The 19,969-nt window shown below is 45.4% G+C and overlaps 1 protein-coding gene across 1 annotated transcript in view; it reads right to left on the reverse strand.

The window, feature by feature from the left end:
• Positions 1 to 1,535: 1,535 nt before the first annotated feature.
• Positions 1,536 to 19,969, reverse strand: part of TAOK1 (TAO kinase 1) — a 65,570-nt gene continuing 47,136 nt past the window's right edge. The window contains exons 12-20 of the mRNA XM_065694520.1: positions 19,085 to 19,288; positions 17,750 to 17,884; positions 16,966 to 17,202; positions 16,075 to 16,203; positions 14,305 to 14,508; positions 13,474 to 13,713; positions 9,968 to 10,180; positions 8,710 to 8,892; positions 1,536 to 4,971 (exon numbers count right to left, since the gene is read on the reverse strand). Of these exons, the coding sequence (XP_065550592.1) occupies positions 4,510 to 4,971; positions 8,710 to 8,892; positions 9,968 to 10,180; positions 13,474 to 13,713; positions 14,305 to 14,508; positions 16,075 to 16,203; positions 16,966 to 17,202; positions 17,750 to 17,884; positions 19,085 to 19,288 (2,007 nt within the window). The 3' untranslated portion in view covers positions 1,536 to 4,509. The remainder of the gene's footprint in view (positions 4,972 to 8,709; positions 8,893 to 9,967; positions 10,181 to 13,473; positions 13,714 to 14,304; positions 14,509 to 16,074; positions 16,204 to 16,965; positions 17,203 to 17,749; positions 17,885 to 19,084; positions 19,289 to 19,969) is intronic.

Here is a 19,969-nt window from a genome sequence, read left to right on the forward strand (position 1 = left end):
ACAGTTGTGAATTGACACGTGCAAGAACCATCTATCCCCAAAATACCAGACATCTCACTAAGATGGGGTCTATAGAGGACAAAAGAGAAGGTGAGAAGGATCTTCACAGCTTGAGGAGCTCGTGGTGTCCAGCATCGCGCTCACCCCTCTACTATGAGAGAGAGCAGGGCAAGAGTTACTAGAAATGCAGAGCAAGCACCCAGGAGGAGAAGACTGTCCTCTGCCACCAAGTAACCAAAGACACGTGCCTAAGCTGAATGAGGAATGGACCTAAAGTGCCTGTGCACGCACATACGCATCTCTATGTTGTACACACACGTATTTTAAGTCTTCCAATTAAGCTTCTCTTTTGAACCTCCACAGAGCCTGCTCCAGCTATTAGACGCACACAGAAGTAGACAGTGTTTGGAGTTAGCTGTGGCTTCAACTCAGGAATGCCAAAAGAAAGTGCCAAGACTTGTGATCCTTCATGGCAAGATTCAGGGGGGGGACTGGGAGCTCAGCGCTGCCCTGGCCCCCTCCCCAGCAGATCCTTACATCACCCCCACTGCTTTCCTATTGCTAAACCATTGTGTTTTCCTCTCTGCTGTCTTCTGACTTTCTGGTACCCTCTAGGAGCTCCCTTCTGTCCTTCACAGCGGCTATCTCACCCTCCCATGCTCCAGAAACAGCAAGCTACAATGAGCAGGGCAGTACTGAAGCAGATGTTCATGCCCTCACCCTCAAGAGCCCTGCTGCAGGGGTTGCCTTTGCTCATCGACAGGAGTGTATGGAACAGCAGAACTGAAGTGCCCTGCCAGAAATGCACAGCATGAGGTGTGTGTGCACGTACACCCACACACACGTACATACAGAGTAAATATATACACATGAGATACCACATATATATATCCAGAGAGATGTGCGTATTCAACGGAGGAATGGGAGACAGTGGTACAATACAATTTATTGCCTCTCAAGAAATGGCACGTTAAGCTGGGGGTGTTACTGAACAGCATCATCCCAGGATGGAGCGGGATGCACCCCATGAAGGTTACAGCTAGTGCGCAGTGCATGTTCTGGAGTGGGAGGGATGGCTGGGATATAGAGCGATGCCAGCCTGGACACAGGCCAGGCAAGGAATGGCTGCAGGGAATAATTTTCTGTGGAAAGCTTGGTATCATACCACATTTAGTTCTTCAACCCCTTTGAAGCTCTTGGGCTTGGAGTGAATGCAGGTGAAACAGAGCTGCGGCCTCCATTTCAGCGCTGCATCTGAGGAAGAAAGCAGGTAACATGGAAGGGAGAGGGGGCTGCTGACTGCCTGGGACCACGGAAAGCAAGAAAAATGTGATCCTTTTCACTGATTCTAATTAAAATCAAAAGAAATTTGAATCAGAAAGAGGTTCAAATGCTGGCTCCTCTGCTGTTTTCATCTCTGGGCTAAACTACATCAGAAGTTCAGGTCTTTGCAAAGGGGAGAGAAAAACAACCACAGAATAAGAGATTCAGGAGTCGAGCTGGTCAAGGGGTCAAGTGAAAACACTGCAATGAAGTTTGCGAAGTAGTCCACATGGAAGAGTTTCCCCAGTGTTAAATACAAAGATAAAAGATGTCAGAGAACATCTCTGCTGAGGTACTGGAGTAGTCCCCACAAATTACAGTATTTTTAAAACCTAAGTTTGGGCATGACTGCAACGAGCACTTGGCCTTACTTTTAAAAAACAGAGTTTGCAAACTGATTCAGAGAGAGTGTTTGCATCTCTCTGGTGTGGTGGTGTTCACGTATCTGAGACGTAGCCAAGATACATTCAAATTCTCAACACCAAGGGCCTCCTCACACACCTCCAAGGCACAGCCTGAGCCTGACCCTGACCCATCTGGCTACAGCTGCGTAACGGGGTGCTCCCCCTTGAGATCAGGCTGGTTTGGGACAGCTTTCCTTCCGCCACGTACACACAGGGACACACACATTTAGACCAGTTGATCTGAATCAGTTTTTGCAAACTATTTTAATTAAAATATTAACTTGTTGGAATAGTCCAGGTCTGCACATGATATACATGTAAAAATGGTTACTACACAGTTCTTTTTGAATACAAAAAAAGCCAATATGGGATAGCCATCATTTGGATTCAGCATTCAGTCATGCTCAACATTACACAAAGAGATGGGTTGAGAGAATTCTGTTGAAGTAGCTCAATTTAAGCCAGAGACTTTGACCAAATTCAAACCATAACAGAAGCAAAAGAATGAACCCACTGAACTTGCAGGTATAGCCTGTCCCCACTGCCGCTGTTTGTGACAGAGGAGCTGAACTTCCAAACACTGTGTTAGCACCATGCTCCGGGCACACCCTCTACACTCCCATTGTAAGCCCCAATGCAATTTTGGCCTTTCATTTCATGTTTGCCTGTCTTTCTAACCCCAGGAAAACACAGGTACCTTCCCTAAATCAGTTTCGCTGCATTTCAACAACACCGCAATGCAAAAGAATGACCCCAAAACATCCAATTCCACATAAAAACATAGCAAGAGGGACAGGACAATTCAGAGTCACCACTTGCCCCAGGAGAGCAACCACAGTCACCTCCACGGGACTACCGCCTCATCCCAGGCTTCCAACAACTGTTAGTACTACAAAGCTCCTTACTAAGGGGCTGCTCAAACATGTTTTGGTGGAGTTTCCATCTTTGATTCGAGTGATACGCTACGGCAAGATGCTAGAAATCCCAGTTGGATTCACCGGACACCGGCAGAGAGTTAAGGATTGGGAGTGGATGTTAATTTAGCTAACGAAAGAACGTCGCCCTGTCGAGTACTGAACAGCAGCGAGACACTAGAGTAGTTACTATATAAATATGTCACATGGACAAACACATTCGGAAAACCTCGCTTTTGAGCCCTATAAACATATTAAAGGCAAATCCTAGAGTTAGCAGCTAGTGTTTTCTTCAAGATGATTAGTGTGCAAGGAAAAACATTTACAAAGAACCCTGGCTGGTCAGCCCCCCCAAGACGGAAACCTTTGCCTCAAGCCAGACTTCATCTACCTGCTCTTTCCCCTCACCCCACAGTGCTGCCTGACCAGAGCTCGCACGGGCACAAGAGCACGGGGGCATCTCCAGTTCCCAGCACTAAGGGATGACACGATGCCACCAAGTCACTCGGTTAACGAGACTCCCTGACCCCTTTATCGCCGTATGGATTTCACAACCTCCTTTGCTTCCTTTTCAGTAGTACAGCAGCTCCAACGAGCCTCTGGAAGTAGTGCCTTCTCGCATGGTATGCTGCCAAAGTATCACAGCATCTCAAGGGACTGTAAGAGTTGTGAAGTATTGCAGCAATGGAAATAATAAAAAGGAGCCTCACATGCAGCAAGATCTACAGTGGTGATGTGGGTTAGTCATCAGCTGGGAAAGAGTCATTGGCTCAGCTCCTCCTGGTACACCGTGGCAACTAAACATTTAAACAGTTGGCTACACTCTACATGTAAACAGGAAACTGCAACAAGCCAAAAAGGTAATAAATTGGTGGATGTAGTGTAATAATGAAAAACCCGATCGATGGCATTTTGTGACTATGGCATCCTTCAAAATACCTCTGGCATTTGAGATTGATTGGCTGAAAGTCTAAACATTTCTGAATGGAGCAAAAAGGACTACGCTGGGCTCCAAGAATTATTCTGATGCTTAGCTAAAATGAGATGTCACAGTATTAGCTGTACAAGTGCATTACTTATGCTCCTCTGCCCAACCTCATCTGAGCTACCAGCAGCACAGTCAGGGAGTGCCAAAGCAGGGATTCCATTTCAAACACTTCTAAGCCTGCTCCCTCCAGGCACATTTACCTACACAGCTCTGGGGAAGCTGACCAGGGCCTTCTGAGAGAACATCACATCTTACATGGCACAGAGCGGGCACTTGGGTAGAAGGGTCCTGCTGAGCCCCGGTGTCTCTTGGCCTCTCTTCTCACCCTTCTTCCTCACCTGCCAATTTGGAAATGCCTCTTGGCGGAGGCAATACCCTAGCAATTTACCCAATTTAGTGACAAATACAAAGGGAACAGAAGATCCAGCTGTTCCTCCCCTGGATGTTGGTTTAAAGGCAGCTCGCCTGGTTTTTGCAGGGTGGCAGTTCGAAATTTAGGGACATGGGAGGAGGTCTCCATTCTCCCTCAGACTTCCTACGGATGGCATGACAAGGGCGGTCTGAGGCCCTTCCGTCCAGCCAACTCTTCTGACTAATTGCATATATTTCTCAGACACCCTCCCAAGACCCCTCCAAAAAGTAACAAAACAACAACAAAAAACAAAAATCCACCCCCCCCCCAAACCCTGCAGCCAAATACTATGACATCCCAGTTAGTAAACACAAAACGTAATGCTTTACAAAATGAATACAATATTCCATGTGCACCCAGCTTCCACACGTCAGCACCGCACTGAGGAGGCTGCTGGGCTGGTGTCTGTAGGCAGTTTCTGTTGGCAGACAGCTCCAGTGGAATTGCCACCCTCAGTTATTGTTTAAGTTATGTATAAGACATGTGTGAACCATTGGATATTTGTGAAGTAACACTTGTGCTCCTGCTCATGCCCTGTTCCGTCCGTCCCCCAGAAGCTGTCCGCCTCAGAGCCTGGGGGCTGTTGCGGACCCCTATAGCACTACTTCGAGGTACCCCCTGCATGGGCCCCGAGGGGTGACCCCATGGCTGGGGTCCACCTTGCATTGGATGGCCCCAAGCTTGTGGTGGGCCACCCATGGGATGACCCCAGTGAGGTCCTGCACCCCCAGTAGGATTGTGGGACCAGCCAGAAGCTCCCGGGTAGCTGTGGCTGAACGCCTCGGGGGAGAGATTAGAAAGAACCATGTTACTAAAACCTAGCCTCATGCTTTCTGAGTCAAAGGCTTCGATCTCGCGAGCTTGACGCTCCAGCAGGCTTCGTATCCGCTCGGTACGCTCGTTCTGCAAGGCCAGCATCTCCTCCTCAATCTAGGAAGGAAAAAAGAAGAGAGAGTCTGTAGCGGCAGGACCCCTTTACAGGCATGGCCTCGAGTCCCTGAAGGGCTAGTGAGGAACCTTCTCTCCCCATGTTTATACATGAGACTGGATCTAGATCAGATATCCACTGACACACAATCTGTTCTGAAGGCAAAAGGGTAAGTCTTACAGACCTGCACAAGTCAAAGCATAGGGAATATCAGTGAGAGGGTCTTGGCCCCTGTTCCCTGGTGAATACAGAAGCTTCAGGGGTGCAAACCCAAAGTTTCCACTGATAATAACAGCCTGACATAGATTAATCTTTAAAGATGCAGCAATCTAGAGCTTCTATAAAAGCCTACTGGGAAAGCACCTTCAGACACAGCCAAGCACAGTGCCTATGCAGTCAAATACCTGCCAACACAGCTTAATGTGACCTTCACTGTTTGTAGCTGAATCTGATGACGGTGACTGCTATTTTCTCCAGGATTCAATGTATGAACCCACACATTCAGTTTCCTCTCCAGTGTTCACTGGCCAGATTTCCTTAGCTCATATTTATCACTTCCTATATAACCCTTTCCTAAATTGGTTTCTTGTATTTCATTACCCTGATACTTTCTCCAGGGTGTGTGGCTGAAGAAAGCAAGCAGAGATGTTTGAATTGTGTGGCAGATTATTAGCCAGATGATATGCAAGCTGGCAACTCTTATTTCTTCTCCATAGCACTGTTACAAATCATTTTCCAACAGTACTTTGGTAGGGGCACTGGGATCAGCTCTCTAAGTAAAGAAATCATGGAGCTACAGCCTCCTGACACCCATCAGGCATGGATGAAAGCCTTTCTTATTGAAATCTTTGCAGTCAGGTAGAGAACCAAAGAATCACTCCGTTATCTTCTTGCCAGCATGAAAAAGCTACTTTTGGCCTTGGTGAAAAAGACCAAATGGGTACAAAGCAGCGGCCAAGAGTTTGAGCATAGCTCACTGGCATCTCCCCTGCTGTCAGCAGCAACGCGGCCAAGAGGTGTTATCTTGTGCTGAAGGTACCAGGCAGAGCGTTGCACTCTCTTGCCTTAGTCAGGGAATATGCAAAGTGATTTCATCTGGAATTTCGGAAACAATCTGCTCCGGCGTGAGTCATCTCCTGAACCATTTGGGGCTTTCAGAAACTGCCTTATCCACTTGCCTGGGTTTAGTGCTGGGTGAGTGACACTGACTCCACAGAGCAGCCCTGCCCGCTCCTGCTGAAAGCCACACTGTGGCCAGCTAGCTTGGAAAAGGCAGAAGAGGAAGAAGGTGCCTTCTCTAATGTTAGCTCTTCAAAATGCTCCACTTGGTTTTTTCCAGTCCTGCTGCCTCAGCAGGATCCTCCTTTTTCAGTGTCTTCAAGCGCAGCTCCACGGTTCTCAGTCTTTATGACAGCATAACATGCAGGACTTCATGCAACTGAACTCCACAGAAAGGCATGCCTAGTACATTGCATTAAAATGATATCCCTCAGAAACGACCTCAGGATGCAGGACTCTGAAGATGAGGTGTCTGAGGCACGTGGGAAGGAAATGAGTACATCTGAGGTCTTTTAAAGACACTCTTGGGACATGCTCATTACATGTGCAACACAAACAACACAGCATTGGAGTATAGCTTGCACAGTGCCTCAGTCACTGCAGGCTGTGCATTGATGAGGCTGGCTGCTCCCTCTTTAGCCTCAGTCAGACTTGTACGCTCTGGTGAGTTACTGTGGTGATGGGCACCATCAAAAATGTGCTAAGAAGGAAGCGGAGTCCTAGGCACACACTAATGTCTGGAATCTGGTTTATTATTGAACGGCAGGGACTGACTTTGCCACAGGCTATGTATATATTTATGCATATAAACCCAGACATTCATCTTGTGCACATACCTGCCCTTTCTCTGGCTGCCAGTTTCAGTTAGCACACGCAAGCAAATACCAGGTGACAGCATGGAGCGATCCACACCAGAATACTCCCAACTCTCAATTCTTACAAACACAGAACAACACCTCTCCTTCTGAAAAATACCCTTACAAAAGAATGATGCATCCACATTTGCACCCACATTTTCCCTCGAGCTGTTGCTGAGTGACTGTGACCCCACCAAGTCTCATTGCTGGGCCATGACTTTGTGACTTGCAATGTGCCAGGACTGCATGTATCGCTAAATAAACCTACAGGAGTTGAAGCACCATCCAATATTTTGCTATCCCACAGCAACATAGGGACACACACAAAATATTATGCTACATCTGATTTTTATCTATGAAGTAGCACTGCTAAGCTTCCTACCACCACTGCTGATACCCAAATGCTTCACAAGGGCTTTCTATGTGCCAAGACTTCAACCCTGGTCCAGTAAAAGACTTACAGAACATTATTACTGGTTAATGTGTATTTCCTTAAGTCACTGGCCTCACTTCAACTTCTAACATAACACTACATGCAGTACAAGATATGCTGCTCCCACAGACAAGGAGCAGTAGCAGGCTCTCTGTGGGACCCTTCATCCCAGAGCTCTGGGCAGATCATGCCACCAGAGGGCAATGCACACCCAGTAGAAATACACCCTCAAATGCCGGGCTGTGATGGAGCTGTCCTCTTCCGGATGGAGCAAAATAACTAGTGATGGGGTCTAGAGAGCTGTCACACATCTGGGCACCACACAGGAACTCAGTTTTCACAAACCCAATTACTTCCAGAGATCCACTCTCCTTGCAGGAGACCAAAGGACAATAGGGCTGAACTGTCTTCTCGGAGATGCTTCCTCCGCTGACCGTGAGGTGGAGCAGTTTTACACAGACGAGGGCCCTCTATCAACCCAGCATCCATCTGTTAGCCTCTGGGAGAAGTGTAAAGAACCTCGAGGCCACAGAGTAATTGCCCTAATTTAATAATCACCCATCAGCAAAGTTGGGAACTGCTGTGTGAATGGCGATGACTGGCACCACAGGGCAAATCAAAGCGGGGAAAACTTGCAGAAGGAAAGCTGATTGTGTGTTTCCTTTCCCTGACTGATGAATTACCCTTCTCCTGGTCTGCGCAGGCCACTCAACATTTCTATACACACCATATGTCTGGCACAGCACATTAAAACATACTTCAACAAGGAGCACCTTAATACACAGAGCCAATTACAAGCTGAAATCTAGGGAGCAGGAGGTCACCCATGCCCCTGGGTCTGGCTACTTCAGTTTGACGAGTAACAAACATAACAAGCACAACTTCATTGGGAAACTGCAGCCTGGTCTCCACAGACTGCCAAATGGAGTAGATCTGCCATAAGATAATGTTACCACAAAACACAGGGGCTCAAACACATTTTATCTTCCTCTCCCCCTCCCCAAAGATACCTACTACTGATACTGTGCAAACTCCAAAAGCCCCCCTGCTAGCTTTGGGTTGTTACTGTCTGTCCTCTAGTGAGCTGGGGAAGGTAAATCTGCAGCTCACAGACAGGAAGAACAGTTCTCTTTTCCTCCTGCCCGGAGAGGCACGACTCCCTCTGGCACGCTCCAAGCAGCTCTATCCCAGCCAGAAGCTGTTCACACAGGGTGGCTGAGCTGGCAGAAAGTTTAGCCTATGTGTCACTGAGCTATCATCCCAGAGAGGCAAATACCCAAATGATTTGTGTTACTATATACAGCAAGGTAAAAGCATTTTCTCTCTGTATTAAGTACAATTTAAGATCTGAAACATGGAGCGTGCTAATGATGCTCACATGCCCATTTTACCTTCTGCTCAAGGAGGGCCCGGCGGAGGGATACCCTCTGCTCAAGATCACGCAGCTCCCGATCATGCTGGGCCTCTGCCTGCATCTTGATTTTACTCTGATACGCATTCAGCAGCTCCAATTCTTGCTGCAGCTGCATCTTCAAAACCTGGCACTCTGCTTCCTGTGCTTCATCCAAACGCAGCTGGGAAAGACAGACAATAGAGACGTTTCACTATGGGGTAACCACTCTGGGGTAGGACTGTGGGGAGAGGGAGAGAATGGGATGGGACTTTGTTTTCTTAGCAATACAATTGGTCTCTATTGTACTTCGTTTCACTGAACAGAGGATCTATAGTGACAAAGACTGGTGACAGTGAGCCCACAGCGCTGAGGCAAGTGATGCTGATGAGCAGCAGCACCTCAGGAACCATGATCCATACTGCAGAGACCAGACTGCTGGAGGTGCCAATATCTACAGTTCTCCTTTCGCTAGGGGCAAAGAGATGATCTCTTGCTCTGTTCAACTGGGTTAACCAATTACCTGTACACAGGAGACTTAAGTCCATACCCCTGCCAATACAGGACTTTGGGCAAAAGAATGTGATGACATAAACCTAAAAGCAGTATGATACTGAACTTTTAACCTTCCCATACATAAATTAAGCCAGCTACCCTGCCTCACAGAGTCAAAGTTGTACAGTGCGATGTGAGCAGGATGCAATATGCAAGAAGTGCAAAGAAAACTGCACATTCAGTTATAGCAAGGACACAAAGCATTGCTCATGGGGTCATTTCTTAAAGAAGGCATCTCTTAAAGAAGGAATCACAGAACTTTCACAACACTGTTAGCACTGTTTCAAAACTCTGGACTCCCCCATGACCCAATGAGCATCTTCCACCAGTGGCACATGCTTTGGTTGGTATCATTGACAAATCAAAACCTAAATGACTTGAGACAGCAAGCTGCATGTTATTTAAACGATGGTCTAGCAGGGATGCTTAAGTTGTCAAACAGCATGCAAAAGCAGTCCTCTGGCCACACAGATGCATCACTTTGCATCTCTGCAACAGCCGCTTCAACTCCAACCTGCCTGAAGGGGGTAATACCTCTTTCCTCTGCGTTTGAATGCTGCTTTTTTTAAACACAGAGGAATGACTGTGCAGGGTATGGCACGTGTAGCAAGGAAGCAGACAGCCTGCTGTCAGGATACAGATCGGTTCAAATGCAAACATCCCTATTTGGCTGAGGAACCCTGGGTCCCTCAGAGGCGACTCACAGCTTGTGTAGAGAGCATTTCATTAATGCTGTGATCATACTGCTCAGCCAGGATAGCCAGCTTCCGGGTCTGCTCCTCCTTGAGCCGTTTGAGGACAGCTTTATGTTCACTCTTTGGCGTGGTCTCCAGCAGATGGTTTCTCAGTGCTTTGTACTGCCTGGTTTGGATCTTGCATGTATCCTGAAACTGCTTCTTTATCTGTAGTTCTTTTGACTGGAAAGATGGAGGGGACACAAACAAAGAAAAAAAAAAAACCAGCGTGTTTCAAATGAGAGAAATATCCATTCAAATGGATATTTATGATTACATTAAGGATATGAGTTCAAGAATCCACAAATGTATATTAACATCTACAGTGCAAGGAGGGAAGCAAAATACACAAGAGGCAACGACTACTGCTGCAGCTGCTTTGACACTGCTACTGTGCGGAACAATTACAATACAGACACTTTTATAACAAAGCTCCAGCCTAAATACAGCTGTCTGTGCACAAAGAGCCTCACATTTGTCACTGGACTGGATCCAGTCCTGGGTGTTGCTTTTCAAGAAAAAGTTCTTGAGGGACAGGACCAATTTACTAGCACCAAAAGCCATACTTACACATGACTGTGCTTGTATGACACATACATACGGACAGCGCTTAATGTTATGAAAAGAAGCAGATCTGGTGCATGGCAAGGGACAGGGAAAAAGAGCAACACTTTTTCCATTGAGGGTTTGATGGAAGATCAGATGTATTCTAAGCCTTAATATTAAGAGCTTGGTTTTTTATAAATATACTAAAAAATGGCTGGGAAAGATTAGATGCTTGAAAACACACACCACAAGCAACATTAGCATTGTGCTGGTCTTATTATGGTAAGAAGAAACAAGTAAAACCCAACATCAACAATAAAACCACTCTGAGCCATCCTCACTGTCAGCCACCATGGTCAAATCCCAAAGCACTAACGGAGCATAGGGCCATTTTCCTGTCCCTTGAGTAAGTTGGAATTGCTCTGGGCTCTGAACCAGTAAGGCAGATACACGTGCATGTCCTCCTGTCAGCTCCTCCACTGCCTGCTCCTGGCACTAACTCAAGGCTCAGCAGGGTAGGTGATAAGCACAGCACTTGTAGCCCCCCCTAGAAAGATGCAGTGGGATCAGACAATATATCCAGCCCAATTTAAACATCAGCATGCTTTGCTGCATAAACCAACAACTCCACTTTGCTAACCTGAGGTAGAAAACAGGACAAAGATGGGTTTCATTCAAACCAAAACATGTATCACGGAGAGGAATACATCACTTTTACCCTTTCTAAATTCACAGAAAGCTACTTCCCTCCAGGAAACCTTTAAGGTTGTTTCCTCCCTGCCCTTAAGGGAAGCGTCAGCAGGTTACACATTCCTGGCAGGGACCTGGTCACAGCAAAACACTTGCAATCTATTTTGTCCTCACTTTCTGTGGAGTCTTGCTTGGACACTGGACTCTTATTTATAGGCCTCCAACCCAAAGGCTTTAACAACAGGAAACAGAAGGGAGGGGTAAGACTTCCAGTCAGACTTCTGACAAGATCATTTTGACCTAGAATTGTGAAACACCAGCAAGAGGGTATTTGCATCACAATTAACACACTCCAAATAATAACAGAGCAGTTTGCACTGAAGGGTGAATTCGAGTTACTGGTCCTTCTGGTGCTGTGAGAGTGGAAACAGACACTGACCGTTAAAGCCCAGCTTTCAGGACAAAGGACCTCACTAAATAACAAAGGGAGAGCCTGAAACATGTGCCCTTGAGGGAAAACGTTGCTGGAGAGAGAAACTGAACAAATAGTCAAATTATCTATTCAATGAAGAATACTTGCCTGCATTAGTCAGAAGCAAGAGAAGGAGTTAATAATACCAGGGAACAGCCTCAATAAAGAGGGGATTGTGCTCCAAACTGAACGCTTGTCCAGCAGGCTGCATTATTAGCACTGTGTGCATGCAAAGGTGCTGGATTGACAGCTCAAGCCTGAAATCCTTTGCTAATCGCAGAACAGCCATGCAAAGCGAAGCGCAAGCTTTCCATGCTTCCTAAAAACACTCAGCCCTGTCCTCACTGGAAAAGGGAAGGGGCTGAAGAGTGTGCAGAGGTGAGAGCCAAGCCTCTGCAGCCCACAGGGACTGCAGATCCTGCTGTCCCAGCTGCCAGCCAGGGAGTGAGAACGGACACGCTGCCCACTCGTGTTTGCACCGCATCACCTTGGGGAGGCAGAACTCATTCATGCTAATCTCAGAAGGATCAGCCTAATACAGCTGCTTCAGTTTTATTCAGCTCAGAGTGCAGCACAGCTTCCCTGTGAAGTCATCAGCTATTTATACACTATATCCTTGGAGATTCTCAACAGCCATCAGATGGTCCCTTGTTCTCACAAGCCAGGTTTTCACTACTTAATATTATTCTAATATTGACAAATCAGGTGGTGAGGGTTTTTTTTTTCCCCTTCTGAAGTTCTATTTTCAAGTTGGTTATTTTCTCTGTGAGTTATTTTCTCTGTGAGAAGATAACTTGCAGATGGTGAAAACTAAGTCAGATGGGAAATATCACGAAGAGGAAAGACCTAGAACAACAAAGAAACCCCATGCTCAGTATGCCATACACTCATTTTGTTACTGGCACAGCTGAACACTGGGTGGAGAGAAGAAGTCTGCCTCCTCAAAGGAAATGTACCAGGCAGCTTTGTGAAAGGCCTTATACTCCCTTCTCAGACACTTCAGAATAAACCACTGGACTCCTTTGGATGAAGTGAAGGCTTACAATGAAAACACTAAAAGCCTCAATTACAGAGGCTCTATAGTTCTGGTCTGCCACCGCAGCTACAAGGGCAGCATGAGAAACCCATGAGAGCACAGCAAAGGTCAGTGCTAGGACCTTCCTGAGGACACTGCAGTTGGTGTCTCTCTTTTCCCCCCAACACTTGCTAACATACCAGCCTTAATCTAAAAACAATACAAGGTGAGTTAGCCAGGACTGACAGTTCAGTGCATTTTGATGCACACAGCCACACAAAGCTTTTCTGCCTGTTTGGTTTTAAATAGATTTTCTTCTTGTAGATGGGGGGAGAAGAGGATCGGAAAATGGTGTCAGAGGAAGAGGGGGGGAAACAAGGGCACTGCAAAGATTAAATGCATTTTAAACTACCTCAAAAAGAAAGGCACACTGCAGAGAACCACAGCTTTTTGAATCAGGTGAAGGAGTAGTGCTGCTATGGCCTGCCTACAACACACTGCAGCCCTGGCCACCATTGCTATGGTTCATACATGTGGTACTTGGAGGGCTGCAGTTGCACCCTGGCAGTCACACAACTTGACAGATACGTCCCTTTTTACAGAAGGTATTCGTTACAGAATGAGCCACCTCTTCGAATTAATGAGCTTCAAAGTACCTTGGACCTGCACACACTGCAAATGAGACCTGAGCCGCAATGTACCACTTCACTACCACCAGCGGCTCAGGCCCAGAGCTCCTACATCACGTAGTACCTTCAGGCTCTTGGGCTGCTGCCGGACCTCCATGACGTGCTTACGCCTCAGCTCCCGCTCCCGGCGCTTGTTGTATTCCAGCTGGTTGGTGAGCTCGGTCTGGTGCTGGAGCCGGATCAGCTCACAGCGCATCTTCTGGATGGTACTGAGATGGCGGAACTCCAGCTCCTGCATGGACTCGTGCTGACGCAGCAGCATGGCATGCTCCAGGTCCTTCTGTGTCTGCCTTTTGTTTAACTCCTACCAGGAGGACAGAGGGAATTATTAGATTCTTCATACTTACTTGGATTTCTGCTCACAATGTGACATTTCACTTTGTTCACAAGGACATTTCTCTCTTGCCAAGGCATTTGAGGACAAGAGTACAGAGTTTTCATGTCTTATCAGAAGCAGACAGCACTGCCAATGGTCATTTTTCCTTCCTCATTTCACTTTTCTTCTTCCTGTTGTAGATCTCAACAGCATTCACAGTAAGCACAGAAAGGACCATAACTGCTGACAGTTCTCCCACGATAGGACACTATTCTGAACCATTTGATCCCACATGGTTCCCTAAACGCCACAAGGGGGATTTGAGCAACCTGGTCTAGTGGAAGGTGTCCCTGACTATGGCAGGGGGTTGGAACTGGATGAGCTTTAAGGTCCCTTCCAACCCAAACCATTCTATGATTATTAGACAATGTTGCAGAACACACAGAACCCTTATTTTACCAGAAACACTTTAGATGTGGTAATTAAGACTCCACAGAGACTTAAGTTGGGTTGCAGATGTTTCTGTGAGACACATTTCACACAGGTGGCTCCAGGTCTCATCTCTGCCTATTCTCTTACCTCCCGAACCAGGTCCTGCTCCAGATTATGGCGACCAAGAAGCATCCGTCTCTTAAAACGGCGACACTCCAGCTCCAAGTACTGCCTCTGACGCCTCAATAAGTTGGCTTCTTCCTCTGCCTGGAAATGCTGGATGTTCTCCTTCTGCTTGGAAAGCCACTCCTGCTTCTCCTTCTTTGGAGTGCTCTGGTTTTCATTCAGCTCCTGATAACAGCAAGGTAATTAATTGTGGAATAGTCACCTTAAGCTCCTTGGTCCTGAACAACTGGACAGACCTGCCTAATAAAATACATTTCAAAGCCATTCCACCTGGTACCATCCCAGGCTTGCAAAATGCATCCTATCACAGAGCTAGGGGAACACCGGCAGACAATTCACAGGGAAGCAAATTTAACTACAACTTGTTTTCTGGATTGCCCATTTTAGCTGGCCAAAATGCTGCTTCAGGTCCACACTTTCCAGACATATACTTTAGCTCAAAATGTAAAAGTAATGGTTTGCCACTGAAAACAAAGACTTTTGGAGCCTGACATATGTTTTTACAGGCTCCCAAAGGACTGAGAGGAAAAGCAACGTGTTGTCATCCTGTTGGTCAAACAAAACCCCAGCCATGAAGCAGATTAGAAAACGTTCATGTCTTGCTTGATCAGAACTCAAGTGCATTTTACAAGTAACTCATCAAGGCAGATCCACCACAACTTACATAAACAATATAAAGACATTCACAGGTCAAACTTAAGGCCACAGCTGGCACATTTGTACTAAATACAACTTAAACTTGAAGCATCTTCGGCAGAAGACTCTGCTTACTTGACCTGCATACTAGAGGTGCCCCTATAGTAACTAGGCTTGTCGCGATACATCTCAACTTCAGCATGAGACAGAACTCTGCATTTCACCAGTGCTTCTTGGTGCTCTGGGATCTCTTGCCCACTCAGAAAAAGACTCTCTGTTATTGTAAAAAGCCCACACTACTACAGTTTTTGTTAGATCTTTCTTGGCTTTGCTGCTCTTTAGCCTTTTTTTTTTCCTCCTGGGAAATGTCTGTGTTTGGGAATATTCCCCTTTGGAGCAAGTTCCTAAGTTGCGTCACCCAAGTTGATGGTTGAGTATTAAATGGTTCTTTCAAAAGAATTATTTATAGTGCTTATGGTTTCAACCACTCCACAGAAAGAATCAGGAAGTTTGATTCTACAGTTTCTGTGCCTCTCACAAAGGTCATGATTTTCCACCACAATACAGTGATTTTTAAGCTATTACACAGCTTTCTCCATTAAAATTAAATAGCGTTGTATAGATATTTTCCTTTAAAAAAAGCCCCAAAATATCTGCAGGTTTTCTTTACTGTTTTGTTTTCCTGCTGCTGCTACAGAAATATCATTAAGTGATAAGAAGCTTCATTAACTGCTGGAGTGCATGGTCAATATCTGCAGCAAAAAGGTACGAGAAAAATGCTCATGACCTTTCTACCTTTTTTATTCCTAAGGACTGACAACTCTGCATGATTCTGGCTAGAAAGGAATATTAAACAATGGAGAAGGTTGTACTTTCACAAGATTAATGTAAAGGTGCCAATATATGAATAAACCCTCTAAGTCTAAGGTCAAAGACCTGAACAAACACATGTACAGGACTCTGCTCATGAAATGCAGGACTTGCAGCAGTCCAGGGAAACATCTCTTGCGCACAGGGTCACTTTTCTCCCTGACTGGCTCTCACACCACATCATGCACTGCACTATATTCACATTTCTCATTACAGATCAGTTACCTCTTTCAGCTGCTCTTTACGGAGTTTATATTCTCTCTTCTGGGACTCCAGGAAACTGTTCAATTCTTTTTTCTGTTGGGCCTGAATGTGCTGTTGAAACTTCTTTTCTTCATTGGCCATCACTTTAGCCTACAGCAAATCCGGCAGCAAATCAGTCTGTGTCCCGATGGATTACAGCTCATGTTCCATTTCAGCCCAAGACCCAGAACTCTAGGTACAGTCACCACGATACTCACCATGACTCTGAATAAGCATGAGCCTCAAGAGCTTGCCCTCACTCTCTTCTCATTCCAACCCCCCATCAACACACCCGGCAGGAGTCCTCTTTTCAGTGCTTCATTTCCTCAGCCCTACTGTTCAGCTAGTCCTGCCTAACACAGTCAACACCTTATGATAAACTATATCCTTAGCCCTCCACTGAGAGATCCAAGATGAACAAAGAATCAATAACTGCTGTAGGCAGCGCCACTTCATTATCAATTATTTAAGAACATAAAAAGTCCCATATCCATAAGCAATTCAACAGTGAACATTTAAGTGTAGATGGCACATTTCTCTGCAGGCTGATCTGCCTCCAGAACACTCGATGGCAGTCAGTTATTGGCAGCATATGCATGGCAAAAGAAAGAAAAACCCTCACAGTATTTTTTCTGGGGTCAATACACTAACATTTAGTATAACGCACTGTGATGAAGGACATACCTTTCCTCTAGTTACATAGCCCCTTAGTGTAAGGAGGTGATGTATTACCCTTTTTCTAATTAGCAATTTGCTTGGCTCCTGAAAACAGACATGTAAGAGTCTACAATAGCATCTCTCATCAGTGAGGAGCAGTGGACAATACAATGCCATTAACAATATGGACTGGTCTGCTAAACAACGATTTCCTACCTCTTTCTCCATGGCTGCTTGGTGCTTTTTAATGAGCTTTTCCATTTCTGCAGCAAAATTGTTACGCTGTGTTTCAAGATCTTTGTCCAACCTGAGGCGATGTTCATCCATCTCTGCCTTCAGTTTATTCTCTAATGCCATCAGTTGCTTCTGGTGTTGCCGTCTCATACGTTTGTAGCCAGACATCTGCTCTCGGAGTTCTGAGTCTTGTTCATGTTCCTGCATTTGCCTTGTCACCTAGGAAGACAACCACATCAGGCCAAAGTAAGTTAATGCTGCTTAATCTGCTTTTCAGCAGTCTTCAAACCACAAAAGAAAACTATACAGGGTAGAAATATGATTTTGTTGTAAAGAAAAGCACACATCCTAATGGCAGCAGAGCAGATTCAGAACTGAATTCAGCTGTGGAAGATAAGCTCTGCCCGCAGAAAAACTGTACAATTGTTATAAAGCTGATACTAAATAATGTCTTTTAGCCCACTGCAATGAGGGTGCATATATATACATACAAATACACATAATATGCATATGAAAAGAATAGCCAGCTTATTATTACAAACTGTTTCCTGGGTTTGAAAATCTCTAATATGCACAAATTACATTTGCCCAGGTGTCGCATTTAAGCTTTCATTAACTTACATTCAACTATTTCAGTGATAATGTCTCCATCAATATGGACAGTTCATATTCTGATGAAATCCTAACAGCTCTACTAGTGACACTGAGCTACGTTCAAATGTGTCCCTTCCCCTACAACTTCATCCAAACCACCACCTTCACGTACCAGCGACGCTGTGCGTATAGTAGCAAAGTGCTCTCGGTTGCGATAATGAGACTTGTGGCGAGATACTTGGGGAGGAGACTGGGGTTCTGATGCCCTTGTTCGAGGATCTGATTCCTCTCTGTAGTTTTCCTCCTCCTTATCAGCAAATAGTAATGTGAGAGAATAAAGAGAAGCTGTGTTAATCAAGATTTTTACTTGGGTTTGGTTCAAAAGACATCTAAAAGGAAGAAAAACCATTTTACATTCATCAGCCCTGAAAGACTCTCCCGCCAATAAGCTGGTTGAAGGAATAGTCTGCATCAAGAGCTCTGATCTAGGATCTTTGGTTTTGGGAGTTTCATTGTGCATTTTTCTTACCAAGAGGGAAAATGATTAGTTAAAGCTGAAAAAGAGAAAAACGAATGTAAAACCAAAAAGTGAGTTAGTTGACTTCAACAAAACATTAAAGCTATAAAGTAGATGATATCAAGCCTGAAAGACAAAACCAGCATGTTTGCAACCCTGAAAGAGAGAGGAAGATTTTCACTACACCCACTACAGCAATACCTCAAAGGAAATTTTAGGATTTGTCACGGTGTATTCCATTCTCTTGTTTTGGGTTTGTCATTCATCACAGAGCGATTAGTAGTTAGATATGATACAGTAATTAACTCCCCAAGGAAATACCTGTGTCTTTGGTGCATATCTGGGCAAAGAACAAAACATTCTAACCACACCTATCATTAGCTGAGGGAACGTTACTGCTTTGAGAACACGTGGGATAACCCCTCCATAGAAGGAGCAGTATGGATCAGAGGGAAGCTCCCCAGCTTATCCTTCACTGTGCAGAGTTGAAGCAGGGGAAGTGGTTTCACACCTTGCCACGGCCAGAGTGCTGTGTTTCTTTTTCCATGCATCCACGTATTTGAATCGAGTGCTGCAAAACTGGGTGCTCCAGGAGCAGATATCAGCCACTGCTCTGGGTTCTGCACTTAAGAATCCGCTAACTAGGATGTAAAAAGGGGGAACTCACATCCTTTTGGCCCATAAAGCAGTACTCTGGAAGCATCCACTAAATAAACCTGTTCACAACCTGACATTGCAGCTCCTCGCAGTAAAGCAAACTGCTTTTGAAACAATTCAGTTAGTAAAATAACTGTTAGTGAATCAACAAAAAGAAATTATTTTTATAGCAACCTTCCAAAGTTGCCAGTGCACACTAACATATTTGGGGCACAGCATTATAACCCGCAGATAATGACCTGGATAGCAAACACAACTTTTGGGCATCGTGCCAACCAAATCTTCTCCCTGTTTTACACCTTCAAAGTTATCCAGTATAAATCCAGTGCTTACCGGCTTTAAATGAATGACAGAGCTATTTGACATCACGGTGTGGTCCCCCTCCATCATATCCAGCTCGCTCTTATCATCCGAGGCATCTGGAAGACTGTTAACACTACTGCTTTGGCTACTGGCACTGATAGACATGCTAGGAATGGACTGATTACTTCCGACACTATTCACTGTTCCTGTCCTGCCGACACCATGATCTTGTTCCTAGGAGATAGGAATTATTAAGAGAAGTCAAAATCCATCACAGTTGTATCTATGGACATGACCAAATGAAATGTTCAATCCATTTCTTTCTAAAGGCATCTACCTGCCACATCATGGCAGTTCCCACCCTCTGGGCATTGCCATGAAACATTTCTCTTGTGGGATGCAGGGGAGAGAAGGAATCAGCCTTGTCAAGATTAACTGGCTGATGTCAGATTCTTTTCAACACAGAGCCTGTTAACAAGCTGAACTCGATCATGTATCAGCAACAGCGTGTCACCAGAAACTGTTCTGACACCAGCATCACCTAAGCGCTCAGCTGGGACCCTGCATCACACACACTTTCTCTCTGTACATGAGAACTACAGTCCAGAGTCTCAATTTCTGCACGGTGACTGCAGTTTGCAACCCAAAACCAGACTGATTTCCTTGACTGCTTTTTTTGCCCCTTTTTCTTTAAAATCAAGTACAAATTTCTATGCTTTAGAACAACATTCTCCAGTCAAAACTAGAGGAGTGTTAAGGGCCTTGCACAAATGGTCAAAATAGAAGCTAACTAGCTGCTGAAAGAGTCCTCACGAAGCTTTATAAACAGGCAAAAAAGCTGGGATTTATGGAACTGGAAGCCAACTGCTCAAGCATGAATACATGGCACAGCTTCTTGCCAGCACGAGGCATCTA

This window comes from Lathamus discolor, chromosome 14 (assembly GCF_037157495.1).
Source record: "Lathamus discolor isolate bLatDis1 chromosome 14, bLatDis1.hap1, whole genome shotgun sequence".
Classification (NCBI taxonomy): domain Eukaryota; kingdom Metazoa; phylum Chordata; class Aves; order Psittaciformes; family Psittacidae; genus Lathamus; species Lathamus discolor.